This window comes from Myotis daubentonii, chromosome 2, assembly GCF_963259705.1.
Source record: "Myotis daubentonii chromosome 2, mMyoDau2.1, whole genome shotgun sequence".
Classification (NCBI taxonomy): domain Eukaryota; kingdom Metazoa; phylum Chordata; class Mammalia; order Chiroptera; family Vespertilionidae; genus Myotis; species Myotis daubentonii.
The window spans coordinates 11413735-11438451 of NC_081841.1; the positions used below are offsets into that span (position 1 = coordinate 11413735).

A 24717-nucleotide genomic window follows, 5' to 3' on the forward strand; every position below is an offset into this window, starting at 1 on the left:
TGTGGCCTACTGTGCAATGTCGGCCAAACCACAACTCTTCCTGACCTGGGGTTACCCATCTATTAAGATCATATAATTTTTAAAAAGAGCAAAATCCTGTAAATTACTAGCTACTTTACAAACTTAGATTACCTGTGACAGATAAGGAATCATTTTTTAAAACCTTTTTTATTACCCTTTCCAAGGAGATCTGCAACGGGAGCTTTATACACTGCAGACTGGAACAGCAAGCACTCTGAGCAGCCTTGTTGAGCTACCACTAAAGGAATGTCAGGTAGTTGGAAATCAATTTTGCTTCTGTCACCACACATGGAACATACATTTTTAGGCCAGCTTTTAAAACTGAGTTAAGGTAAACAGGGAAATTGCATGATCCTCATTAAGATTCCATTGGTGTGTCTGAGCTCCTGCTTCCAAAAGGGCCATTAATTGATGAATTTCTTGTATTACCAAGAGCAAGCCTCTCTCGTCTTCCAAATGCTTCATTTACTAGAACACAAAGAGTTAAGCAATTACCAGATCAGAAAACTAAAATACTCTTATATAAAAAGAGAAAAATATGAGCAGTAACTTTTTCTACTCTAAGGTAGCTCCAGGAAGGGAGGGGCCCTTTGAGCAGAGCAGATTTATTCATCCTGGGAGGGTCATTCTTTGGGGCCATGCTACATTTCCTTCCAGTTTTCCCATTAAGATCTTTCAAATTTAAAATTCAAGTTTTGGCATATAAAGATAACAGATATTTTTAAATGGCCTACATTTTAAAGTCTAAAGACAAAATTATTTGTGAACATAAACATTTCTAAATTACATTTAACCCTATTCCTAAGCAGACTATACTATAGGATGACCACAGGGTCTACCTTTGCTGCTTATTTACAGAACTCATTCAGGAAAGGCAGGAAATTAAGATTCTTACCTGAAGACACTGTGCTTATATCCCAGACCCGAAGCCCTTCTTTCTGTCCTCCAAAGGCATAAATAAATGGCAAATCAGGGCAACAGGCAGAACAGAAGAGAACTCCCTGGGGAGAAGAGAATAAGTCAGTGATTTCAAATGTAGTTCAGTCAAGTTGGAAAGAAATTATAATAGGAAGCCAGACAAGTTCTGCATGATGGACATTCTGTGAGGATGTATGTATGCTTGGGATGACCACTCAGGTCTCTTACCTCCATTATCATTCTGTCTATTACGGATTTCCTATTACAGCTAATCTGCTAAGCACTTCTAATTCTTTTTTAAGGAATGATGATGATACCAGAGGTCACTACTAAATCATCTTCAAATTTTTTAAATGTTTTCATTTGTTACATTTTTGTTACTGATAACACGTGTATCATAGAAAACAACAAAAAGTATAAAAACGACGTGGTAAGATAATCACTGTTCATATTTTGGGATAGGGTCTTCTAGATTTAAAAATACTCATTCAAGCACTTAAAACATTTAAATATAAGCATGGATGGCACTATAAAAATTGCTTCTGTTACCTGCCTTTCCACAAATATTTACACACACATATTCACTTTTAAACAGTTACAGTGTTCTGTGTCTGCAACTTAATTTATATAACTCAGTGCCTGGCACACAGTAAGTATGCAATAAATATTTGCTGAATGAATGAATTCATTATTTCTAATTTTTTTGCCACTACATAATTTTATTAGTGTAGTCAGAATTAGTTATGCAAAGAAGTGATAAACTGATCACTATGGTGCCATAAAGGTTCAAGATTTCCAGGGACAGTATTGATTTAAGGTAAAATGTGGTTTTAGGGTAAAAAATAGTCATTGATTTCACCTTAAACTATCCTACATCATAAATCTCACCAAATTTGGCTAAGCTCAAAATGAACTTCCCCAATAAATCCGTATTTAATGCAATGGCCCCTGGAGAATGACAAACAATAGAGGTCAGAGACAGAAAACAGCCTTACCATTTTCATGTCCCTGGAGTGAACCAGACTTGGCCTATCTCCTAATACGTCCCAGATCTTCACATATTTGTCTGCTGATGCAGTCACAAGGCAACCCTTGATTTGACTGCTGAGATCAAGACCTAAAGGAAGATTAGTTCACAGACTCTAATGACTTTGAGATACACATTTACTTCATCCTAATTGAAGAGAAATGAAATACTAGTTTTGCTTACCAGAGATTTCATCATTGTGTGCATTAAGTGTAAAAATTGGCTTATCTGAACGTGCATCCAAATTATATACAAAGCCGTCATCTGTACTGGCCTGGAAAGAGTAGAAGATGAGCAAGATCATGCTATATGACAATAAAATTTAACAATGGGTAACAGTATAAATTATAGTGAAAGTCAGGCATATACCCGACTTACCTGAGGGATTATTAAACATTAACATGGACAGAAAGAATTTACTTGTAGATAAGCTGAGTTTGCTCTTACATGGACTAATTCAGCTGATACGTTCATTACACAGCTGGGTGTAAGTGGGAACCTATGGGAGTGGTATGGACTAGGTCACAGTGATGGCGAACCTTTTGAGCTCGGCGTGTCAGCATTTTGAAAAACTCTAACTTAACTCTGGTGCCATGTCACATATAGACATTTTTTGATATTTGCAACCATAATAAAACAAAGACATATCTTTGATATTTATTTTATATATTTAAATGCCATTTAACAAAGAAAAATCAACCAAAAAAATGAGTTCACGTGTCACCTCTGACACGCATGTCATAGGTTCACCATCACTGGACTAGGATTACAAAGGTGAAAGCACAGAGGTGGTAGGCACATTCATGAGAACAGGGGACACGCCCTTGGAATGTAGAATTAAAAGACCAGTGTGTTGGGGGTGGGGAAGGAGATGGAAGAGGGCAGAGGGGATAAATGGTGATGGAAAATGATAATAAAGACCAGTGTGTTGAGAACAGACGCATAGAAAGTACGGTCACTTAAAGCACAGGGTGGGGAGGAGCTCACAGAGGAATTAAGAGGGAGAAGGGAATAACAAAGAATGTCAGGGGAGCCAAGGAAATAGGGCTTCTGAAGAAAGGCAAGATGAATGCTGTCAATATTTTGGTGGGGAGAGTCAATCATATAAGGACTGAAAGGCAGATTACAGCCCTAGCTGGTTTCGCTCAGTGGATAGAGCATTGGCCTACCGACTGAAGGGTCTTGGGTTTGATTCTGGTCAAGGGCACATGCCCGGGTTGTGTGCTCGATCCCCAGTGGGGGATGTGCAAGAGGCAGCCAGTCAATGATTCTCTCATCATTGATGTTTCTCTCTTTCTTCCTTTCTCTCTGAAATCAATAAAAATGTATATTAAAAAAAAAAAGGGCAGATTACAGTGGGTTGTTACACTTTCATGTTAGGGAGAAGAAACAAAGGAATTAAGAAACAGACCTAGTCAAGGATGGGAGAGAGACTTGAGCCAAGACCAACAGCCAGTAGAGGAGAAAGAGAAAGGATAATTGATATAGTCTTCAAGACTGGGCTGTGGATGGGGATAAAAACAAGGGAAGGAGGTCTCATCATTTGAGACTAAACCATTTTATTTTGATCACTTCCCATTTCCTTAAATGTGATTTGAGGACCGATGACCATTTGCTAGCAAATAACCTAAGGAATGCATGTGCTTGACTGTTGACAGCGAACATACAACTGGGACTTCACTCCTGATCCAGCTCAGGGTAGCTCAGCTGGGAGCGCTATTATTAAAACTTGTCCACATATTTTATCAACACTGTTTTATAAAGACCTCTATCCCTCACTTACAAAGCCCTACATATTTCCTTTAGGAAAATTAGGAAATATATGGGCGCAGAATTCTTTAATTACTCTTCCCTTCTGGATGAAAGCTGGGCTTTCGTTTTCCATGGATTGAAATGTCAATGGAATCTTTGGATGCTACATAGAAAACTGTCATCCTACAGACATTGAGGGTATTTAGAGAAACATCTTATACTTTTTCCTATCTGGGAGACAGTGCTATAGTCATTAAAAGAATATTAACCATGTCAAGTATTTTAAAAAACACAATAAAATGATCAAATTACAACTTGGCACACTTTGGAATGGTTGGAAATTAGCAAAATTATTTACATTTACTATTTTTTTGTGGCCGACTCATTAATCTCTCTCCAAATCACAATAATACAGAAAAGCTTTTCAGAGAGCCTCTCTATAATAGAATTACAGAAAATAAGTATAGTAACCAGGATAAGCAAAACAGTACTATGCATGATCTTACCAAGAAATGACAAGGTGAAAAATGATTCCAAGTCACTCTCTCAATCTGCCCGCTGAATCGCCACATTCGATGGCTGTCATCTGGACTTCGGCAATCATACAAAGCCACTGACCTGTACACATAAAGGCAAAGGTAGGGTTTTCAGAGTTCCAGTTCTCCTATACATTTTAAGTTTATTATTTATTTTTTTTTAAAAAATATATTTTATTGATATTTTACAGAGAGGAAGGGAGAGGGATACAAAGTTAGAAACATCGATGAGAGAGAAACATCGATCAGCTGCCTCCTGCATGCCTCCTACTGGGGATGTGCCCGCAACCAAGGTACATGCCCTTGACCGGAATCGAACCTGGGACCTTTCAGCCTGCAGGCCTATGCTCCATCCACTGAACCAAACCGGCCAGGGCTTAAGTTTATTTTTAATGACATGGTAATTAAACACTGTGAAGTCAGGATCCAATTAAAGCCTGCTTTGAGGTTCCAAAATAAAGTAGAAAAAAATGAGTTGCTAGTCACTGATTGGTGGACTCTGTCACTTGAAGGGACTGGTGGCTCTGGATGTCAGTGACCATGACCTTCTCCAGGTCAAATCCTCCACGTACAAAATGAGTTATCTGTATTTTTTTTATTTTTTTTTTGTATTGCTTAAAGTATTACAAAGAGTATTACATATGTCTCCTTTTCCCCCCTCCTTGACATTTCCCTGGCCTTCCTGAGTTATCTGTATTTCTGAAAGACCAGGACAGTTTCTAACTTTCCCTTCCCCAGTTGTGCTCAAAGCCAGATCACCCCTGTTCTAGTCGCACTTACTCTGTTCAAGAAGGTTACTTTGTTGGGGGAACCTATGGATACTTCTCTAATTTTGCATGAATCCCAACTAATAAATGTAAACATAACACTCTTCAAAAGGAAGCACATGGAATGAAAATAAAGACTGAGATTTCTGTTTCTATGCGCTATCCATCCCATCTCCAGACCCAATCTGAGAGAAGCAGCACACATATGACTGGGAGCTCCCCTGTAGTAATTAGTGGGCCCAATTCTTCACCTCTTCCTACAGCCATGCCCTCTGTCAGTGATGTGGGAATTCTTTCCATAAAGGCAGAGTTCATTTCTCATACCACGTGATCTGTTTTGGCCAAGAGACTAAGACATAAGTGTACTAGCTGTGAGTCTAAGTCTCAAGTGGTCTTGACATCTCTGCTTGAGCTTTTGACCTCACCATAACCTAGCCCGCTGGTCCCAGGAGGTGAAACACCATGGGGGAGCCAAGTCACCATGGCCCAGAAGAGCTACGACTGAATACAGAATAGATTAGCTCAGTCTTACAGAGGCATATGAAAAAAATGGTTATTGTTTTATGTCACTGAATTTTGGGATGGCTGGTTTCATAAGCAATGGGTAACTCCTAAACCCTCTAAAAATCAAAGTAGTTGCTACTTAGGAACTACATTGTCATGAAACACCACATTCCCTTGCAGGTTGAAATGACTAAAGTTGAAAAGGACAAAGAAGTATTATTAATAATTTAAACACATAGTGCCTCAGCAGTGATGCTTTCTGAGTTAGTTGATGGGGATAAAAACAGTAGTGATAACTCCTGAAATGCAATGCTTTCTTACTTATCATATGATCCAGAAATCAGAGTCTGTGCTTCAAATGGATGAAACTGCAGAGTCTGGACCTAAAAGGAAAAAACAAATGAATAAATCTGCTTGTTTGGTTTTGGTAAAACTGCCTAATACTTGGTGAGAATCAGTTTGGCAATATTTTTTTTTTAATAAATTTCCCCTGAAATTTAGCCCTATTTAAAGAAACATAAATGTACTGCAAGATCAAAAGGACAATTTCCAAATAAAGGTTGACACTTAAGACATACAACAGCATTCCCCAACTTGCGTTTGGCTTAATATATATCCTTCAAGTGTTAAAATATACTCAGGAGAAAAAGGAGTGTGGTCAAACATCTGGGCAACTCTACATGCTGTGGAGGCCCCCACAGTGTGCATTTTAGGAGTCTCTGCCAACATGTTACAAAGCACGAATGTTCCTAGTCACTGCACCTTTCTGCACCTGTGGTTGCATCGCAGCTGGGTAACTAGAACTATCACACAGGCCTTCGGGAAGATCCACTGAGACAGCATGTCAAAGCACTGATTCACAAAAAGCCACTTATAAATATTTGGGATTATTTGTAGCCAATATTTGTCTCAGGTTTTTAAGAATCCCTTTGACCCACTAAATCATCATACCTTGTCTGTGTGCACAGCAAGGCTAGCTGCTGGTTTTCCCAAGGACATATCCCACAGAATCACAGTGTTGTCAGCTGATGCACTTGCCAGCACATTTCTGAGAAAGGGAGGAAACAAGTCAGGTAATCTTTTAAAGATCAAGAGCATTAAGTGTAAGAATTTCATTTACAGCCGAAACCGGTTTGGCTCAGTGGATAGAGCGTCGGCTTGCGGACTGAAGGGTCCCAGGTTCGATTCCGGTCAAGGGCATGTACCTGGGTTGTGGGCACATCCCCGGTGGGAGATGTGCAGGAGGCAGCTGATCGATGTTTCTCTCTCATCGATGTTTCTAACTCTCTATCTCTCTCCCTTCCTCTCTGTAAAAAATCAATAAAATATATTAAAAAAAAAATTTCATTTACAATAGCATCAAAGAAGAAAATACTTAGGAATAAATTTAATAAAAGAAATTCAAGACATATGTATTGAAAACTATAAAAGATAATTCAAAGAAAGAATATCCAAATTAACAGAAAGATATTCCATGTTCATGGACTGGAAGACTTAATGTTAAAATAGAAATACCGTCTGCCATCTACAGATTGACCTACAGATTAAACCAATCCCTTTCAAAATCCCAGCTGACATTTTTGCAGAAAACTGACAAAAGCTGGATTTAAACTTTATTTGGAAATGCTAGGAATCCCAAATAATCTTAAAAAGGAAGAGCAAAGTTGAATAAAATGAGATTCTGATTTCAAAACTGACTGAAAAGCTACATTAATCACAACTATGTGGTGCTGGCATCAGATTAACAGAGTAGAACGAAGAGTCCAGAAATAAACCCTAATTTACGGTCAAGGGTGCTAACATTATCCACTGTTCAATGGGGAAAAGAACAGTATTTTCAACAAAGGGATAGCCGCCTGCCAAAGAATGATGCTAGAGCCCTGGTCCAGTAGCTCAGTTGGCTAGAGCAGTGGTCGGCAAACTCATTAGTCAACAGAGCCAAATATCAACAGGACAACGATTGAAATTTCTTTGGAGAGCCAAATTTTTTAAACTTAAACTATATAGGTAGGTACATTGTTATTAATTAGGGTACTCCTAAGGCTTAGGAAAAGCCACACTCCAGGGGCCAAATAGCCGCATGTGGCTTGCGAGCCACAGTTTGCCGACCACTGGGCTAGAGCATCCTGATATGTCAATGTTGCAGGTTAGATGCCCAGTCAAGGCCATACAAGAAATCAGCCAATGAATGTATAAGCGGAACTGATGTTTTTTTTTTTTTTTTTCTCTCTCCCTTCCTTTCTCCCTCTAAAATAAAATTAAAAAAAAAAAATGACATTAGAGGCTAGCTGGTTTGGCTCAGTGGATAGCACATTCACCTGTGGACTGAAAGGTCCTAGGTTTGATTCCATTCAAGGGCGCATGCCCAAGTAGTAGGCTCGATCCCCAGTTGGGGGCGTGTGGGGGGCAGCCAATCAATGATTTTCTCTCATCACTGATGTTTCTCTCTCTTCCTCTCTGAAATCAATAAAACATATATATACTAGCGGCCCTGATCGTGCACGGGTGGGGTACCTCAGCCTGGCCTGCACCCTCTCGCAATCCAGGGCTTCAGGGTGTGTCCAGCCTGTCTCACCCAGACCCCAGCAGCAAGCTAACCTACCAGTCAGAGCATCTGCCCCCTGGTGGTCAGTGCCTGTCATAGCTACTGGTCGAACGGCCGCTTAGGCTTTTATATAGATTTAAAAAGTGACATTAGACCCCTATCTCATACTATACAAAAAGTAATTCAAAACAGATCACAGACCTAAGTCAATAGCCGAAACTATAAAGCTCTCAAGAAAATAGGTTTAAATCTTCATGACCTTGGGTTAAGCAATGGTTTCTTAGATACGACACCAAAAGTGCAAACACTAAAAGAAATGAACTGGACATCAGGTACATGCAAAACTTTGTGCTGCAAATGACACCATCTCTAGAGAGTGAGAAGACAACCCTCGGAATGTAAGTCTGCTTACCTGATCAGCTTATTCCAAGAAAGGTCCAGGACAGCATCAGTATGCCCCTCTGCGGAGGAACTCTGTAATTATTAATTACTTTTTGTATCAAGGTCTCCCCCAAATAAAACTAATTTGAAAGATTCTTTAAATCTTAAGATTATTGTTCTGATCTTAAGACTAAGAAACGGAAGCACCTTGTCTCCCTGTTACTTTATAGGGCCATGATAAAGAATCTTTAGAGGAGAAACTACAGTAGTTCTTAATATACATGATGTAATTCTACAAATACCAGCTCCCCTCCCCAAAACTTAACAGAGTAAAAGTAAAAGCTACAGGAATTAATACATGGATATTTAGAATTCAAAATACTGAAGGCTAAATGGAAATTTTTTGAAGTTCAAAACTAGCATATTAGTGTGAATCATTACTATAAAGGAAATCACGAATAAAGTGCTAACAGGTTTTATGTAGATATCAATTTTTCCTTTGATGAGCTTTTTGAAACTAGAAGCTACTGTAACTTTATAACTACCTGGCCTGTTTCACCGAAAAGTGTCTAATTGAAAAAGAGTAGGATCCTGTCCCTCCTTCCCCAGCTCCAGTAAACTTAAGTTTGTCATTAGTTTAAATATCTGTTAACTTGCTTACCTTCTTTCCCTTCTTTTTCTTCTTTTTTGACAGCTTACTTCCAAGTGTGAAGACTGGCTCTAAAGAGTCCACTATATCCAGGTCCCACACTTCAATAACGGGGGTCATGTTTCCCACAGCAATATAATTTCCTGCAGGAGGAAATGTAATTATGACTTAAAAATGACTTCCTTCTGGCACCAGAGCCTTGTACGTAGTATGTGATCTGTAGGTATTTGGTTAAGGACAAGTCAAAGACAGGACAAGAAAATTACTCCTAACAAAATACACAACACCGTAGAGCAGCGGTTCTCAACCTGTGGGTCGCAACCCCTTTGGGGGTCGAACAACCTTTTCACAGAGGTCGCCTAAAACCATCGGGAAACACATATATAATTAGATATTGTTTACAGTAGCAAAATTACAGTTATGAAGTAGCAACGAAAATAATTTTATGGTTGGGGGGCACCACAACATGAAGAACTGTATTAAAGGGTTGCAACAGTAGGAAGGTTGAGAACCACTGCGGTAGAGTAATTGAGCAGTGGGTGAGAGCAGCTGCTCTAACTTTCATTTGCATACACACCACAGTGCATGTAGTAAAATGCAGATTCTATTCAGGAGGTCTTGGGTGGGGCCCCACCCCTGCATTTCTAACCAGCTCCGAGACTATGCCAATGCTATGCTGCTAGGTTCTTGGGTCACAAGGGCTCAGTAACAAGGCTCCGTCTCTTGGCTCTAGGTCAGCCGTGGGCAAACTACGGCCCGCGGGCCGGATCCGGCCCGTTTGAAATGAATAAAACTAAAAAAAAAAAAAAAAAAGACCGTCCCCTTTTATGTAATGATGTTTACTTTGAATTTATATTAGTTCACACAAACACTCCATCCATGCTTTTGTTCTGGCCCTCCGGTCCAGTTTAAGAACCCATTGTGGCTCTCGAGTCAAAAAGTTTGCCCACCCCTACTCTAGGTCCTCACTTAGCTAATAACAATAAAACCCCAACCTTCCAACCTTCACGGGACGTTGTGAGGATAAGGATCTGATTAGATCAGGAATGTGTACAGTTTTATAAATGAGATGTCAGGTTATGGTATGACTTTACCCTGGTTAAGAACAAACAGGATAGGGCAGTGATGGCGAACCTTTTGAGCTCGGCGTGTCAGCATTTTGAAAAACCCTAACTTAACTCTGGTGCCGTGTCACATATAGAAATTTTTTGATATTTGCAACCATAGTAAAACAAAGACTTATATTTTTGATATTTATTTTACATATTTATATGCCATTTAACAAAGAAAAATCAACCAAAAAATGAGTTCCTGTGTCACCTCTGACACGCATGTCATAGGTTCGCCATCACTGGGATAGGGCAACCAGCAGTGTGAAGCTTTGGCTAAAAAGACTAACATGAGAGCCTTAGTCTCTCTTCACTTTATCTTATTTGGTGTTTTCTGAAAAGGGTCTTGTTCCTGAACTCTAGCTGATAACATCAGACACATTATGCCATTTTATACTGTTTTGTTGTTGCTGTTGTTATTCCTCACTCGAAGATATTTTTTCCACTGCTTTTTAGGGAGAGTGGGAAAGAGAGGAAAAGACAGAGAGAAACATTGATGTGAGAGAAACACATCGATTGGTTGCCTCCTGCACAGCCCTGACCAGCCTGGGCCAGGGAGGAGCTTGCAACCAAAGTACGTGCCCTTGACCGGAATTGAACCTGGGAGCCTTTGGTCCACAGGCCGACGCTCTATCTACTGACCCAAACCACCTAGGGCAGTGGTCGGCAAACTGCGGCTCCTTGAGTGTGGCTCTTCCACAAAATGCCACGTGTGGGCGTGAACGTACAGTGCGATTGAAACTTCGTGGCCACACTCAAGGGGCCAAAGAGCCGCATGTGGCTCATGAGCCGCAGTTTGCCGACCACTGAGCTAGGGCTACACTGGGTTTTTTATGAGACCATCATACAGTTCTGAAGCCCAAAATGCTTTCAGCCCCTGTTCTTCTGCCTATCTGAATTGTAGAGACATACAGACCCAAAACAATGACATGATTGTATTTTAAGAATTATATAACTAAAACTTCATAAAATAATATTAACTTCATAAAACATCAATTAATTCTGCAAACATTCATACAGAATACCTAACTTAAGGGGCTAGGAAAAACACACAGGACTAGGAACCACTGTGCAATCTTAAGTTTTCTAATTACCAGTAGAATCGTCTGGGCTAGGATCAAAATTCAGCCATTCCACACTCAGAGGGTATGCAGACAGCAGTATATCATGGTGTACATAAAAAGAATCTTCTTCTTGATTATAAACTGCAAAGATTGGAAAAGAAACTTTATTGTATCAGAATAAGAAATCACATCCCACTCAAAAGAACACTCTCTCCCTATTAAAGCTGCAGGTGCCACATGCGTAAAAGGAGACATAGTGGATGACATTAAAGGAGATGCCCAAGTTGTTACTGCTAGGTAAAATATCCGCATGTCTAATATACTGCCATCACCTGGTGTGCCCCAACTGGGGCCAAGAACACTGACAGAGGATTGACATCTGCCTGAATACACCATCTGCATGCTCACGGCTGCAATGGTCCTATCTTCTGGCTCACCCATTACAGAAAATAATCACTCATGAGGTCTCCGTAAGGAGCAGTCATGCACTGCGGAACAACGTTTCAGCCACCAATAGACCACATATTTGACAGCAGTCCCCTAAGATTATGATGAAACTGAGAAATTCCTATCGCCTAGTGACATCGTAGCTGTCATGACGTGCACTGCAATGTGTTACACGTCTGTGGTCATGCTGGTGTAAACAAATCTGCACTGCGAGTCATATAAAAGTACAACACATGCATTATATACAATACATAGTACTTCATAATGATAATAAACAATTATATTACTGGTTTATGTACTTACTATACTTATTATGTCAGCGTGTACTCTCGCTACTTATTAAAAAAAAATCCACAGTATGCCAGTTAATCTGGCAGCAGCCTCATAGAGCTCGTGTGGACTATCTTAATTGCATCATTTCCTCCTGGGCCTGACTTAATTTCATGTTGTTTTGTTCAGTAGAATGTTGTACATGTTACCTGCAGTCTAGGAGCAATAGGCTATCCCATGTGGCCCAGGTGTGTGGTAGGCTCTAGGTTTGTGAGTGAACTCTAATGTCTGCACAAGGACAAAACTGCCTAATTATGCATTTCTCAGAACTTATCCCCTCATTAAGCAGAGCATGACTGAAATTATTATTTTATCTTTTAAAGGTATATCTGGTTATAAGTCGAGAAAAACAAATGAAAAACGGGACTGAAGAGAAATAACTCATTTAGAAATCTAAATGCTTGGCAAAATTTCTTCATTAATACGGAAAAAAGTTTATGGTGGCCAATGATGTAAATAAAACTCCTGAGAACACTTTTTGGGAATATGGCAACTATAAGACTTAACTCCTTCATTAAGAGGAAAAACGCTGTTACACTCAATGACTAAGAAGTCTTTTAAAAACATTGATAAACTAGAGCCCCGATAGTCAGAAATTTCCCCCAAACATGCTTTTTTGTTAGCAGAGTTGTCAATACTGTAACCTAAGATTTTAATTCATCAGACCTCTGCTTCTGGGACAGATTTGCATCAGCCAATTCCACATACTGCTCTATCTTATCACTCAGGATGAGAACGCATGTTCAAAATGACTAGCTTGTGGTCCTATGAGAGCCTCAGCTTGGTCAATGTATTCAGCCTACATTTTAAATAAAAAGATGATGATGCTTTAAAACGATCTCCTAATTTTAACCATATTAGATCAACATTTAGATAGGCTTTAGAATGCAATTTTGCAAATATTCTTGAATAGAGATTGCTGGGTAATTTGGGGCGTTACACTAAATCCGAATAAAATATATAAGGAAGTAGGAATACAACTACTTTAAGTTCTCAACTCCTCTCTGATACTCACTAAATTAAAAGGAAATACCACAATAAGTTCTCACATGAGAATGTATAAAAATCAAGTGATGACAAACTGCAAGTTTTAATTGTTTAAAATTAAAAATTTCACCAACGTGGTTTTCACATGAAATACATTAAGAAGTTCGAAGATAATTAGAATAACTTCATGTTGAAATATCTGCAATTTAAAGCTCTTTTTATTTTATAAACTTGAGGCCCAGTGCATGGATTTGTGCACCAGTGGGGTCCCTCTGCCTGGGCTGCACCCTCTTGCAATCCGGGACCCCTTGGGGGATGTCAGATAGCCAGTTTTGGCCCGATCCTCACAGGCCCAATCCAGACAGGAGGGAGCCCAATCCCTGCAGGCCCTATCCAGACAGGAGGGAGCCTGATTCCCGCAGGCCCAATCCAGACAGGAGGGAGCCCGATTCCCGCAGGCCCAATCCAGACAGGAGGGAGCCCAATCCCTGCAGGCCCTAACCAGACAGGAGGGAGCCTGATCCTGTGCGTTTAGCATCTGTCCCCTGGTGATCAGTGGGTGTCATAGCGACTGTTAGTTCAGTCGCTTAGGCTTTTACATATAGAGATAGATCGCAATGGGCCATGGGATAAAAATAGCCTATTCAACAGACTTCCTGTAGGTAGCCTTAAAGATTGTGAAGAGTTACAGAAATTCAACATAATAAATAGAATGACAGTAACCTGGAAGATGCCAATAAACAATAAATTTAAAGGTTGTAATTTTCAAACTGTGCAACAGTGCTTAGCCTAACAATCTCATTGAAGCTTCAAAATTTAAGACAGATGACTAGAACAAAGTGGGGAAGGCGAGTATCTGGGCAGGGATGGACCTGTCTGAGGATGTGTGCAGAGAAACAAAAGGGCAAAGAAACACTCAATTAGTGTTTGTTGAGTAGTAAATATCAACATTAGAATTTGTGATTTAAAAAAAAAAAATTCAAATCACTGCCCACTTCAGAGTCACAGGAGGCATCTCTGGCTTAGACACAAGCATTCACTGAACTGGGAATGTGACCAAGATGTTTTGGTTCCTAAAGGGAAATGTAGATTTCTGTATAGGATTTTTATGAAGAAAAAAAATGCATCACAAAAGGGGCAATATTTGAAATGACTCTGGAAAAAAAAAAGCAGGATAAAAACCTGTCTGTTGAATATACTCTTTGCCATACAAAGAAAAAGCAGCCAGGAAGGAGATCGGAATAAAAAGCCAAGTGAACCAGTTACCTGTGGGTGATGGGATTATATTTTCCCTTGTGTTTCAGTATAGTTTTACATCCAGGTTTTCTCCAAAGGGGGGGAAACTAACAAAAATGTTTAAATGAAAGATTAAAAACCCTTGTTAGAACCTTCCAGGAGACCTATTTCCATAGATGACATAGATGACAGCTAGGCAACCAACCAATCTGTGGACTATTTAGGACTTAACCACGTAATAAACTTTAATGAGAGAAGACAGGCTCTGACGCCCAACCATTCATAACAGTAAGTATTATGGTTATTATTTTAACATCCCTAAGATAGACTAGGATCATTTGGTAGGGCGGCATTTCACTCACCGTGTACCTCTAAGTTGCACTGGTCCTGTTCAGCTCTGCCACAAACTATGAGATTGTCCCTGGGCTTAATCAAGAAATCGTCACGTTCATATTGCTCCTAAGTGGAGAGAAAAAAGTCATTGACTAGAAGCAGATATTCAGTGAGGTTTTTCAAACCTCAAGGAGCACAATTAGAAGAGCCATGTAAATATTTACCGTATCTTTCAGAGTAACATAAGGATCTTGATCATTACTCCCATAGACTGTAAGACCCAAGAGAGATTCACCAAGAGTTTCAGTATCTGTAAGAATTCATAAACGGAAATAAATACAACGGTCACAAAAGCATTTTTTCTAAGGCATTCTATCTTTAGACTTAGATTCCACTGTCTGTTTCATAGCTCTGGATCATCCATAGATGGGAAAGGAAATAGCAGATAATAAAAACAGGAATTTAAAAGCCATTTATATTTGACCTTGGAATGCATATCTGATAGTCTCGGAATTCATAATCTCCCAATAAAAGAATTACATCAAAATGTGAAACTCCCTCAGAAGATATCTGAATTCTGCTGATTCTCTAGCTTGCTCTTTGTAATCATTATTCAAAAGCGCTGCAGGGAGGCAGCCTGGAGGCCCTAGAAATGCAATTACCTTAAAACACTGGCATCAAGAGACATATGAAAACATGCTCAAAGTCACTAATCATCCGAGAGATGCAAATCAAAACAGCAATGAGGTACCATCTCACACCTGTCAGACTGGCTATCATCAACAAATCAACAAACGACAAGTGTTGGAGAGGATGTGGAGAAAAAGGAACACTTGTGCACTGCTGGTGGGAATGCAGACTGGTGCAGCCACTATGGAAGACAGTATGGAGTTTCCTTAAAAAACTGAAAATGGAACTCCCATTTGACCCTGTGATCCCACTTCTAGGAATATATCCCAAGAAACCAGAAACACCAATCAGAAAGGATATATGCACCCCTATGTTCATAGCAGCACAATTCACCATAGCTAAGATCTGGAAACAGCCTAAGTGCCCATCAGTAGATGAATGGATTAGAAAACTGTGGTACATCTACACGATGGAATACTATGCTGCTGTAAAAAGGAAGGAACTCTTACCATTTGCAACGTCATGGATGGAACTGGAGAGCATTATGCTAAGTGAAATAAGCCAGTCAATAAAGGAAAAGTACCACATGATCTCACTCATTCGTGGACAATAGAGACCATTATAAACTTTTGAACAATAATAGATACAGAGGCAGAGCTGCCTCAAACAGATTGTCGAGCTGCAGCGGGAAGGCCGGGGAGGGTTGGGGGGCAGGAGGTAGGGGGGTAAGAGATCAACGAAAGGACTTGTATGCATGCATATAAGCATAACCAATGGACATAAGACACTGGGTGATAGGGGAGGCTAGGGGACTGTCTAGGGCGGGGGGATAAAATGGATACATATGTAATACCCTTTGTAATACTTTAAGCAATAAAAAATAAATAAATAAATAAAAAAACAAAACAAAACAAAAAACAAAAAACAAAAAACACTGGCATCAACACAGAGTAAGGTTCCTGGTCAAACAGAGTTGAAAAATGATGGGTTTCAAAAGTTAAATGGGTTTCTTTATTGCAAGATTTCTCAGAACTTCGGATATGCTAATTTGCCTTATGAATCAGAAAGAGGGGTTATATGCCTTTTTTCACTAACCTTACCTCAAAATGGAATTCTTTTTTTTAAAAAAAAAAATTTTTATTGATTTTAGAGAGGAAGGAAGAGGGAGAGAGAGAGTCAGAAACATCAATGATGAGAGAGAATCACTGATCGGCTGCCTCCTGCACGCCCCCCACTGGGGATTGAGCCCGCAACCCGGCCATGTGCCCTTGACCATAATCGAACCTGGGACCCTTTAGTCTGCAGGCTGACGCTCCATCTATCAAGCCAAACCGGCTACGGCAAAATGGAATTCTTTTATGGCATATCTGCAAGTTGATCCCAAGTAACATAAAACTCAAGGAAGATACTCTTAATTGTCAGGGGAAACTACTTTAAGGAAGTAGCACTAGTAAAGTCTTAAACATCTGACAGGCAACAGACACAGGAATTTCTACTGAATGAGAAAGACGGAGACAATGACCTGCAGGGTGTGGAGAGTGGGAGGAGCATTTCCGAATTCGTCTTCTCAGGTTGGGTTCTCTTCCTCTCTGTATGCCCACTCTGTCCTCGTAGGACAGTAACAACCCGGAGTCCAATGGAAAAACTACCCTCTGCACCTACTGAAGTGAACAGGTGGTCCCCACTTCAGATGGTTTGACTCAATTTTTCAAATTTCTGATGGTGCAAAAGCAATATGCATTCACTGGAAACCAGCGAGGCTAAGCTGCAATGTTTGGTTGGTGTATTAAATGCTTTTTCAAGTTAAAGTATTGTCAACTTATGATGGCTTTATCAGGACATAGCCCTGTGGTAGGTTGAGGAGCACCTGTACTAAAAAGAATGAAGGCTTCAGAGACATATAATAGCACTAAAATTCACCAGCTGTGTGACACTGGCAAAGTTATTTCATCTTCGTAAGCCTCAGTTTTCTCTTCTGTAAAATGGAGTTAATAATCCCTCTTATTGCAGACACAGAAAAAATATGTTACAAGTGATTACATCCACTAGTTGCAATAAAATAAAATATACAATAGTATTTTTTTTTAGATCTGAGATTAGTGGGTTAGAGCTTAATTTCTAAACTAATTTAGGAAACAGGCTGTCTTCCTAAGTCTTGAGCCAGATTATGTGACTGACATAAAAAAACAACTGGAACACTAGAAGCATGATCGAACACAGTAATTTTCAACTGGTGTGCCTTGGCACACGGACACGCTGCAAGAATTTTTTAAAAACATGCAATATCTGACTATTTAGTTGGGGGCACTGACCTCTTTTCCCTTAGATTGCCAAATAAAGAAATGACAACAGCCAGAGAACCAAGATGGCGGCATAGGTTAACGCCGGAGTTTGCTGCTTTGAACAACTACTTCAAAAGTGAAACCAGAAAACGGAGGGGACATCACCCAGAACCACCGGAACGCTGGCTGAGTGGAAGTCCTACAACTAGGAGGAAAGACAAACGCACACGGACACTCAGAGGAGGCGCAGTGCTGAAGTCAAATTCTGAGGTGCGGAGTGCGCGGAGCGGGCTGGCGGCGGAGGGCGCGGTTGTTGTTTGCAATCGGGAGGGAGTCGCAGACTCTGAGCTCCAGATCCGGGCAAGTCTTTAGGGACCCAGACTCAAACGGGAGAAGCGGGACTGTCTGGCTTCGGTCAGCGCGAGTGCAGCTTTCTCTCCGAGCTTTGCAGCGGGTGCTGGGACTCAGAGAGGCAGAGCCCCTTGGGACAGGACTGAGAACCGCCATAACTGCTCTCTCCGGCCCACCCTGTTGATCCTGTGCGACCCGCCCCGCCCAAGCCCTGCACAGAGGCATTTGCCGGATAGCCTCAGGCAAAGGCTAGATTAGCACCTCTCTAGAGGACAGAAGTTCTCTCACCGCTGATACAGCTGATTCTCATAGCCACTTGGCCTGGAGGTCAAACCCTCCCTGGAATTAGCTACAACAATCAAGATTTAACTATAAGACTGCGGACAAAGACCACTAGGGGGTGCACCAAGGAAGCATAACAAAATGCGGAGACAAAGAAACAGGACAAAATTGTCAATGGAAGATATAGAGTTCAGAACCACACTTTTAAGGTCTCTCAAGAACTGTTTAGAAGCTGCCGATAAACTTAATGAGATCTACACGAAAACTAATAAGACCCTCAATCTTATATTGGGGAACCAACTAGAAATTAAGCATACACGGATACACGGACTGAAATAACGAATATTATACAGACGCCTGACAGCAGACCAGAGGAGCGCAAGAATCAAGTCAATGATTTGAAATGCGAGGAAGCAAAAAACATCCAACCGGAAAAGCAAAATGAAAAAAGAATCCAAAAATGCGAGGATAGTGTAAGGAGCCTCTGGGACAGCTTCAAGCGTACCAACATCAGAATTATAGGGGTGCCAGAAGATGAGAGAGAGCAAGATATTGAAAACCTATTTGAAGAAATAATGACAGAAAACTTCCCCCACCTGGTGAAAGAAATGGACTTACAGGTCCAAGAAGCGCGGAGAACCCCAAACAAAAGGAATCCAAAGAGGACCACACCAAGACACATCATAATTAAAATGCCAAGAGCAAAAGATAAAGAGAGAATCTTAAAAACAGCAAGAGAAAGGAACTCAGTTACCTACAAGGGAGTACCCATACGACTGTCAGCTGATTTCTCAACAGAAACTTTGCAGGCCAGAAGGGAGTGGCAAGAAATATTCAAAGTGATGAATACCAAGAACCTACAACCAAGATTACTTTATCCAGCAAAGCTATCATTCAGAATTGAAGGTCAGATAAAGAGCTTCACAGATAAGGAAAAGCTAAAGGAGTTCATCACCACCAAACCAGGATTATATGAAATGCTGAAAGGTATCCTTTAAGAAGAGGAAGAGGAAGAAAAAGGTAAAGATACAAATTATGAACAACAAATATGCATCTATCAACAAGTGAATCTAAGAATCAAGTGAATAAATAATCTGATGAACAGAATGAACTGTTGATTATAATAGAATCAGGGACATAGAAAGGGAATGGACTGACTATTCTTGGGGGGGAAAGGGGTGTGGGAGATGTGGGAAGAGACTGGACAAAAATCGTGCACCTATGGATGAGGACAGTGGGTGGGGAGTGAGGGCGGAGGGTGGGGCGGGAACTGGGAGGAGGGGAGTTATGGGGGGGGGGGAAAAAGAGGAACAAATGTAATAATCTGAACAATAAAGATTTAATTAAAAAAAAATAAAAAAAAAGAAATGACAACAGCCAACACAACGCAATAGCCATCTGATGTGAATAAATCAAAATTATACCTATATTTTTGTCAGATCAGCAACAAATGTATTTTTGGGTGTGCTGCAGAATTTTAGTAATCAGTTTACGTGTGCCACGAGATGAAAAAGGTTGAAAATCGCTGACCTGATGCATTGAGTTTGCGGTTAAATACCAGTATAAGCGAGTAGATTCTAACCTGGGTCGCCTTCCTCGTCATACCGATCGAGCTCGTACTCGGCCAGCTCATCATCATCCAGGGCCCTGTCGTCCTCTGGGTCGCCATCCTCCAGGGGCTCCCTGGGTCGTGCCTGGGTCCGTGCACTCTGCATGCCATCTCCTGAGGGCTCCCCCGTCACCTCTTCATCACTGCCGCCTTCTTCTCTATGGCAGTGAAAACGGAATCACCCAATGGCACCTTCAATAACTAGACCACCTTGTCATCGTCACTTAAGATTTACATTTCATCCGGACTTCACTACAAACATCAACATGCTTAAACTTACTGTAACTTTTCCTTTGCTTCAGCAATAAGACGTTTTACTTCTTCTTTACTAAGCTCTACCTACAAGAGAGCAAACATTTCATTATGATATAGTTAAAAACATTATAAGTCTTTGAAGTAAAAAGAAATTTGCAAACTAATATAAAATGTAACTTTAAGAGACATCAAGAATCAAACATCAATCTAGACCAGTAGCTCTCAACCTTGGCTGCACATTAGAACCACCTGGGAATCTTTTCAAAATCCTGATTTCTGGGCCTCACCCTCCGGAAATTCTGTTTCTTTGTTACTAATGTTGTGGCCTCACCCCATAACAAAGAAACAGAATTTCCGGAGGGTGAGGCCCAGACATCAGGATTTTAAAAAGATTCCCAGGTGATTCTAATGTGCAGCCAAGGTTGAGAACCACTGATCTAGACTCAAATTAACGTAACTGGAGTTTTCACAGGTTTGTAAAATTAAGATCCCTTCCCACCTGAAGCTGTTTAAAAGCCACATTCAGTCTACTCTGACTCTCTCCAGACTTTCCAAAAAAGACTGACTTGTATAAACTGACGTCTACGGCAGCCCACCTCACTTTCTTCTAACTACTCTGACTCCTTGGCCACTTCTCCCCATTTTCCCTGTGGAGAGTCCTAAATAAACCACCCCTGCCTTGGTCCTCTGCTCTTTTCTGTTCTCACCCACATGTATTCACTCATCATGCTGTAAGTTCCCTGCAAAGCTCATTCATTCCCAAGACTAAAACTACCACCGATGAACTGACTACTCTAAACCAGCGGTTCTCAACCTGTGGGTCACGACCCCTTTGCCGGTCGAACGACCCTTTCACAGGGGTCGCTTAAGACCATCCTGCATATCAGATATTTACATTACGATTCATAACAGCAACATTACAGTTAGGAAGTAACAACGAAAATAATTTTATGGTTGGGTCACAACACGAGGAACTGTATTTAAAGGGCCAGAAGGTTGAGAACCACAGCAAACCTTCCCTTCTCTAGCTCTAACTTCAGTTCCACTTCCCAACTGCCTGTAACACGCCCCACTTGGATATCCTGTTCAAAACGGAAGTCATTCTCTGCTTCGAAACTGCCACTCCTCCAATGCTCCAGTACCTTTAAAACACCCGTCACTGCTCAGCTGTAAGCTTCTGGAACACAGACACTGACTGGCCACTGTGCGCTTACTACTGAGCACACAGTTCAGTGCTCAGCCCCCTGCAGGGATGCCTGATGGCAGATGATGAATGAGTCGCCCAGTTTATACCAAAACACCTCTACTAACATGGAAATCCTCCTGAGGGGTGATGCCCCACCGCTGGACAGCTCCAGAAATGAAAGGTTCTTAAATTTAATGAAACAATACTTATTGTTCTAATTTCTCTTAAAGGTCTGAGTTTTCCTTTCTGGTATTTTGTAGAATAAATTCAATCTCTTCTTTCTAGAAACTCTTCAAGTAATGATTCCCAAACCTGCCTGCACATTAGAAACAGGTGAGGATCTTTTAATACATTCAGGCTGCCCTCCAGACCAATCAAGTCACAACACTTGGTAGTAGGGCACAGGCATCAGTATTTTCCAAAGCTCCCCAAGGGATTAGAACGTGCAGACGTTTGGAAATCACTGACTTCAAGTATCTAAAAAGGGTTATGTCCCCTTTAAAACAACTGTTAATTCCTTCAATAATTCTCTTAAATTTATGGATGAGAGAGAGAGAGAGAGAGAGAGAGAGAAACATTGATTTGTTGTTCCCCTTATTTGTGTATTGACTGGTTGATTCTTGTGTGTATCCTGACCGGGGATCAAACCTGCAATCGCCAGCTAAGCCATCCGGCCAGGGCTCCCGCAATCATTTTTAATGAGGTAATTTCCTGTCCCTATTCTGTATATTCTACATATATATGCATTGATTGTCTACTGTAAGCCACACACCAGAGAAACTGGTGAATAAAACAGTCTGTGCCCTGAGGCATGTACATCCATTGAGGCTATTACAACCCCTTATTGCTGTTAATTTCGCGTCCCAACCATTTACATTTCTATTACTTTTCTATCATCGTTGGCCCAATCACATTCCAACCGACTCCCGCCCCCCATTTCCTTGCCTCCTTTCCTTCACTGCACTCATTCCCATTTACACACACACACACACACACACACACACACACACACACGTCAGCTCCGTACGAGCAAGGACTTCTCGTCCTGTTCATGCCTATTCCAGGACCCCGGGCAGTGCCTGGCACGCAGAAAGCACCTGGTAATGACCCGTGGAATAGCTTCAGTCATCTTCACCCGCCTCTCTCTCACTCCTGCGGGCTTTCCCCTCCGGTGCCACGCCTGCCTCCCATCCCCACTGCCCTTCATCTCACCCGAATCTCTGCAAGAAACCCCTCACCTACCTCCTAGCCTCAGGGCTGCAGCCCCCACACCAGCCTTTCTACAGCGCAGCTCACCCCGTTTACCCCTCCGAACGCACAGCTCACCCCGTTTACCCCTCCGAACGCACAGCTGCACCCCGTTTACCCCTCCGAACGCACAGCTCACCCCGTTTACCCCTCCGAACGCACAGCTTCACCCCGTTTCCCCTCCGAACGCACAGCTTCACCCCGTTTACCCCTCCGAACGCACAGCTCACCCCGTTTACCCCTCCGAACGCACAGCTTCACCCCGTTTACCCCTCCGAACGCACAGCTTCACCCCGTTTACCCCTCCGAACGCACAGCTCACCCCGTTTACCCCTCCGAACGCACAGCTTCACCCCGTTTCCCCTCCGAACGCACAGCTCACCCCGTTTACCCCTCCGAACGCACAGCTCACCCCGTTTACCCCTCCGAACGCACAGCTCACCCCGTTTACCCCTCCGAACGCACAGCTCACCCCGTTTACCCCTCCGAACGCACAGCTCACCCCGTTTACCCCTCCGAACGCACAGCTCACCCCGTTTACCCCTCCGAACGCACAGCTCACCCCGTTTACCCCTCCGAACGCACAGCTGCACCCGTTTACCCCTCCGAACGCACAGCTTCACCCCGTTTCCCCTCCGACGCGGGCCCAGGAGCGGGAGGCGGAGCTCCACACGTGCGCCCGGTCCCCGTTACCCTGATTGGGGTGTGGCTGAAGCCGTGGTGCTGTCAACGGGCCCTTGGGGAAGGGGCGACTTCCGACCCAGAGGAACCACGGCCCCTTCCAGCCCGGGAGGCCCAGGTGTGCGCGAATCAGGGGGTTGGCCTTACCCGGGGGGACGGGGGGAGGAGGGGAGGGGGAGACGGTGGGGAGCCGCAGCCCCAGTCACGACCACCAGGCCCAAACCGACCCACCCCGCCCGGTCACACGGCGAGACCAGGGCCGCGAGCCCGGGCCCAGGTTCCCCAGCGACAGAGGAGCCTTAGGGGCAGCCCCCCTCCCCGGAGGCGGCCTCACCTTGTCCGGCGTCTCCTTGGCCACGCCGCAGCGGACCCAGGCCACGCACGTCACCTGGCGGCTGCGGTTCATGGTCCCCACTCAGGACACCTCACGGGGAGACGCGGTGCGGCGGGACCGGGACGCTCGCCACCCTCTGGCCCGCGCGCTCCGGGACCAGCTCCGGGAAGCCGCCCCCCGAGGAGCGCAGGCGCAGAACTGCTTCCGACGGCGGCGGCCGCTCTGACGTCATCGGGAGGCGCCGAATGGGAAAGGGGTGGGGCCAGGGCTGGAAGCGGAAGCCGCCGGGCGAGGGTCCCACGTGGGGTGCACTGGCTCTTTTGGGGGGGACGTGCGTGGGCCTTGCGGCACTGCCCGCCTCTGGCTGGGTCTGCGAGCTTCACGGAGGCGAGACGGGACATTGGGACTTCAGGAGTCGGCGGCACATGCCCACTAACATTTATTTTGCCTGTAGTTCCATAAACTTTATGATAGAGGTTTGTGGTTTTTTTTTTTTTTTTAACTTTATCCAAAATGAATTTGTCATTTCAAGGAGGTACTTCTGCCGTTACATTTCATTTCATGCTTGGATGCTACTTTTCCACCTTAAAACGTTTAGCATCTATTACATAGTAAGTGTGCAGGAGAGCTTTAGTAGCAAACGCCAAGTGCTTGTACTGTGCGAGGCACTTGTGCCTTAGGTGTTTACTAGAGGCCCAGTGGACGAAATTCGTGCACTGGGGGGTGGAGGTCCCTCAGCCCAGCCTGCCCCCTCTCACAGTCTGGGAGCCCTCAGGGGATGTCCTACTGATGGCTTAGGCCTGCTCCCCGTGGGGAGCACGCCTAAGCTGCAGTCTGGCTGAGGGGGCTTGGAGCAGGTGCTGTGTGTGTGTGTGTGTGTGTCCGTTGGGGGCCTGCCCCCAGCCGCACCACAGAGGCTCAGAGCAGGCGCCCCTCTGTGTTGATCTCTCAGGCTTGGGGCTGCGCCTGTCCCCTCCTCCTGAGCTGGTCCTGACAGTTACAGAGTCCTGACCTCATTTGCATATTACTTCTTTATATATATATTTTTTTCACTTAAAATTTTTATTCTATTATTTTTAATCCTCACCCGAGGATATGCATTGATTTTAGAGAGAGGAAGGAAGAGAGAGAAAAATATCAATGTGAGAGAGAAACATCGATTGGTTGCCTCCCATACGTGTCCAACTGGATTGAATCCACAGCTCCAACCAGTTGAGCCACGTGGGCCAGGGCTACGTGCCTTATTGGTTACT

The 24717-nt window shown here is 42.8% G+C and overlaps 1 protein-coding gene across 1 annotated transcript; it reads right to left on the reverse strand.

The window, feature by feature from the left end:
* Positions 1–23664, reverse strand: PWP1 (PWP1 homolog, endonuclein). Its single transcript, XM_059681742.1, has 15 exons — positions 23465–23664; positions 20041–20099; positions 19734–19918; positions 14831–14916; positions 14636–14732; positions 11304–11414; positions 9113–9243; positions 8483–8544; positions 6477–6573; positions 5847–5908; positions 4225–4336; positions 2150–2240; positions 1935–2056; positions 917–1022; positions 1–489 (listed from the first exon to the last, which is right to left on the reverse strand). The coding sequence occupies exons 1-15, from the start codon at positions 23534–23536 to the stop codon at positions 380–382; spliced, it is 1503 nt and encodes a 500-aa protein (XP_059537725.1). The 5' UTR covers positions 23537–23664; the 3' UTR covers positions 1–379.
* Between the last annotated feature and the right edge of the window lie 1053 nt (positions 23665–24717).

What these genes read in the sequence shown, in the direction of transcription:
- PWP1 (XM_059681742.1), bottom strand. Translation starts at nt 23,536, where the DNA reads ATGAACCGCAGCCGCCAGGTGACGTGCGTGGCCTGGGTCCGCTGCGGC. An exon ending in TCTTGGAATAAGCTGATCAG is followed by an intron (nt 6,574 to 8,482) that starts GTAAGCAGACTT and finishes TCCCTTTCTCAG; the next exon opens with AAATGTGCTGGCAAGTGCAT. An exon ending in TTGCTGTGCACACAGACAAG is followed by an intron (nt 5,909 to 6,476) that starts GTATGATGATTT and finishes TTTTCCTTTTAG; the next exon opens with GTCCAGACTCTGCAGTTTCA.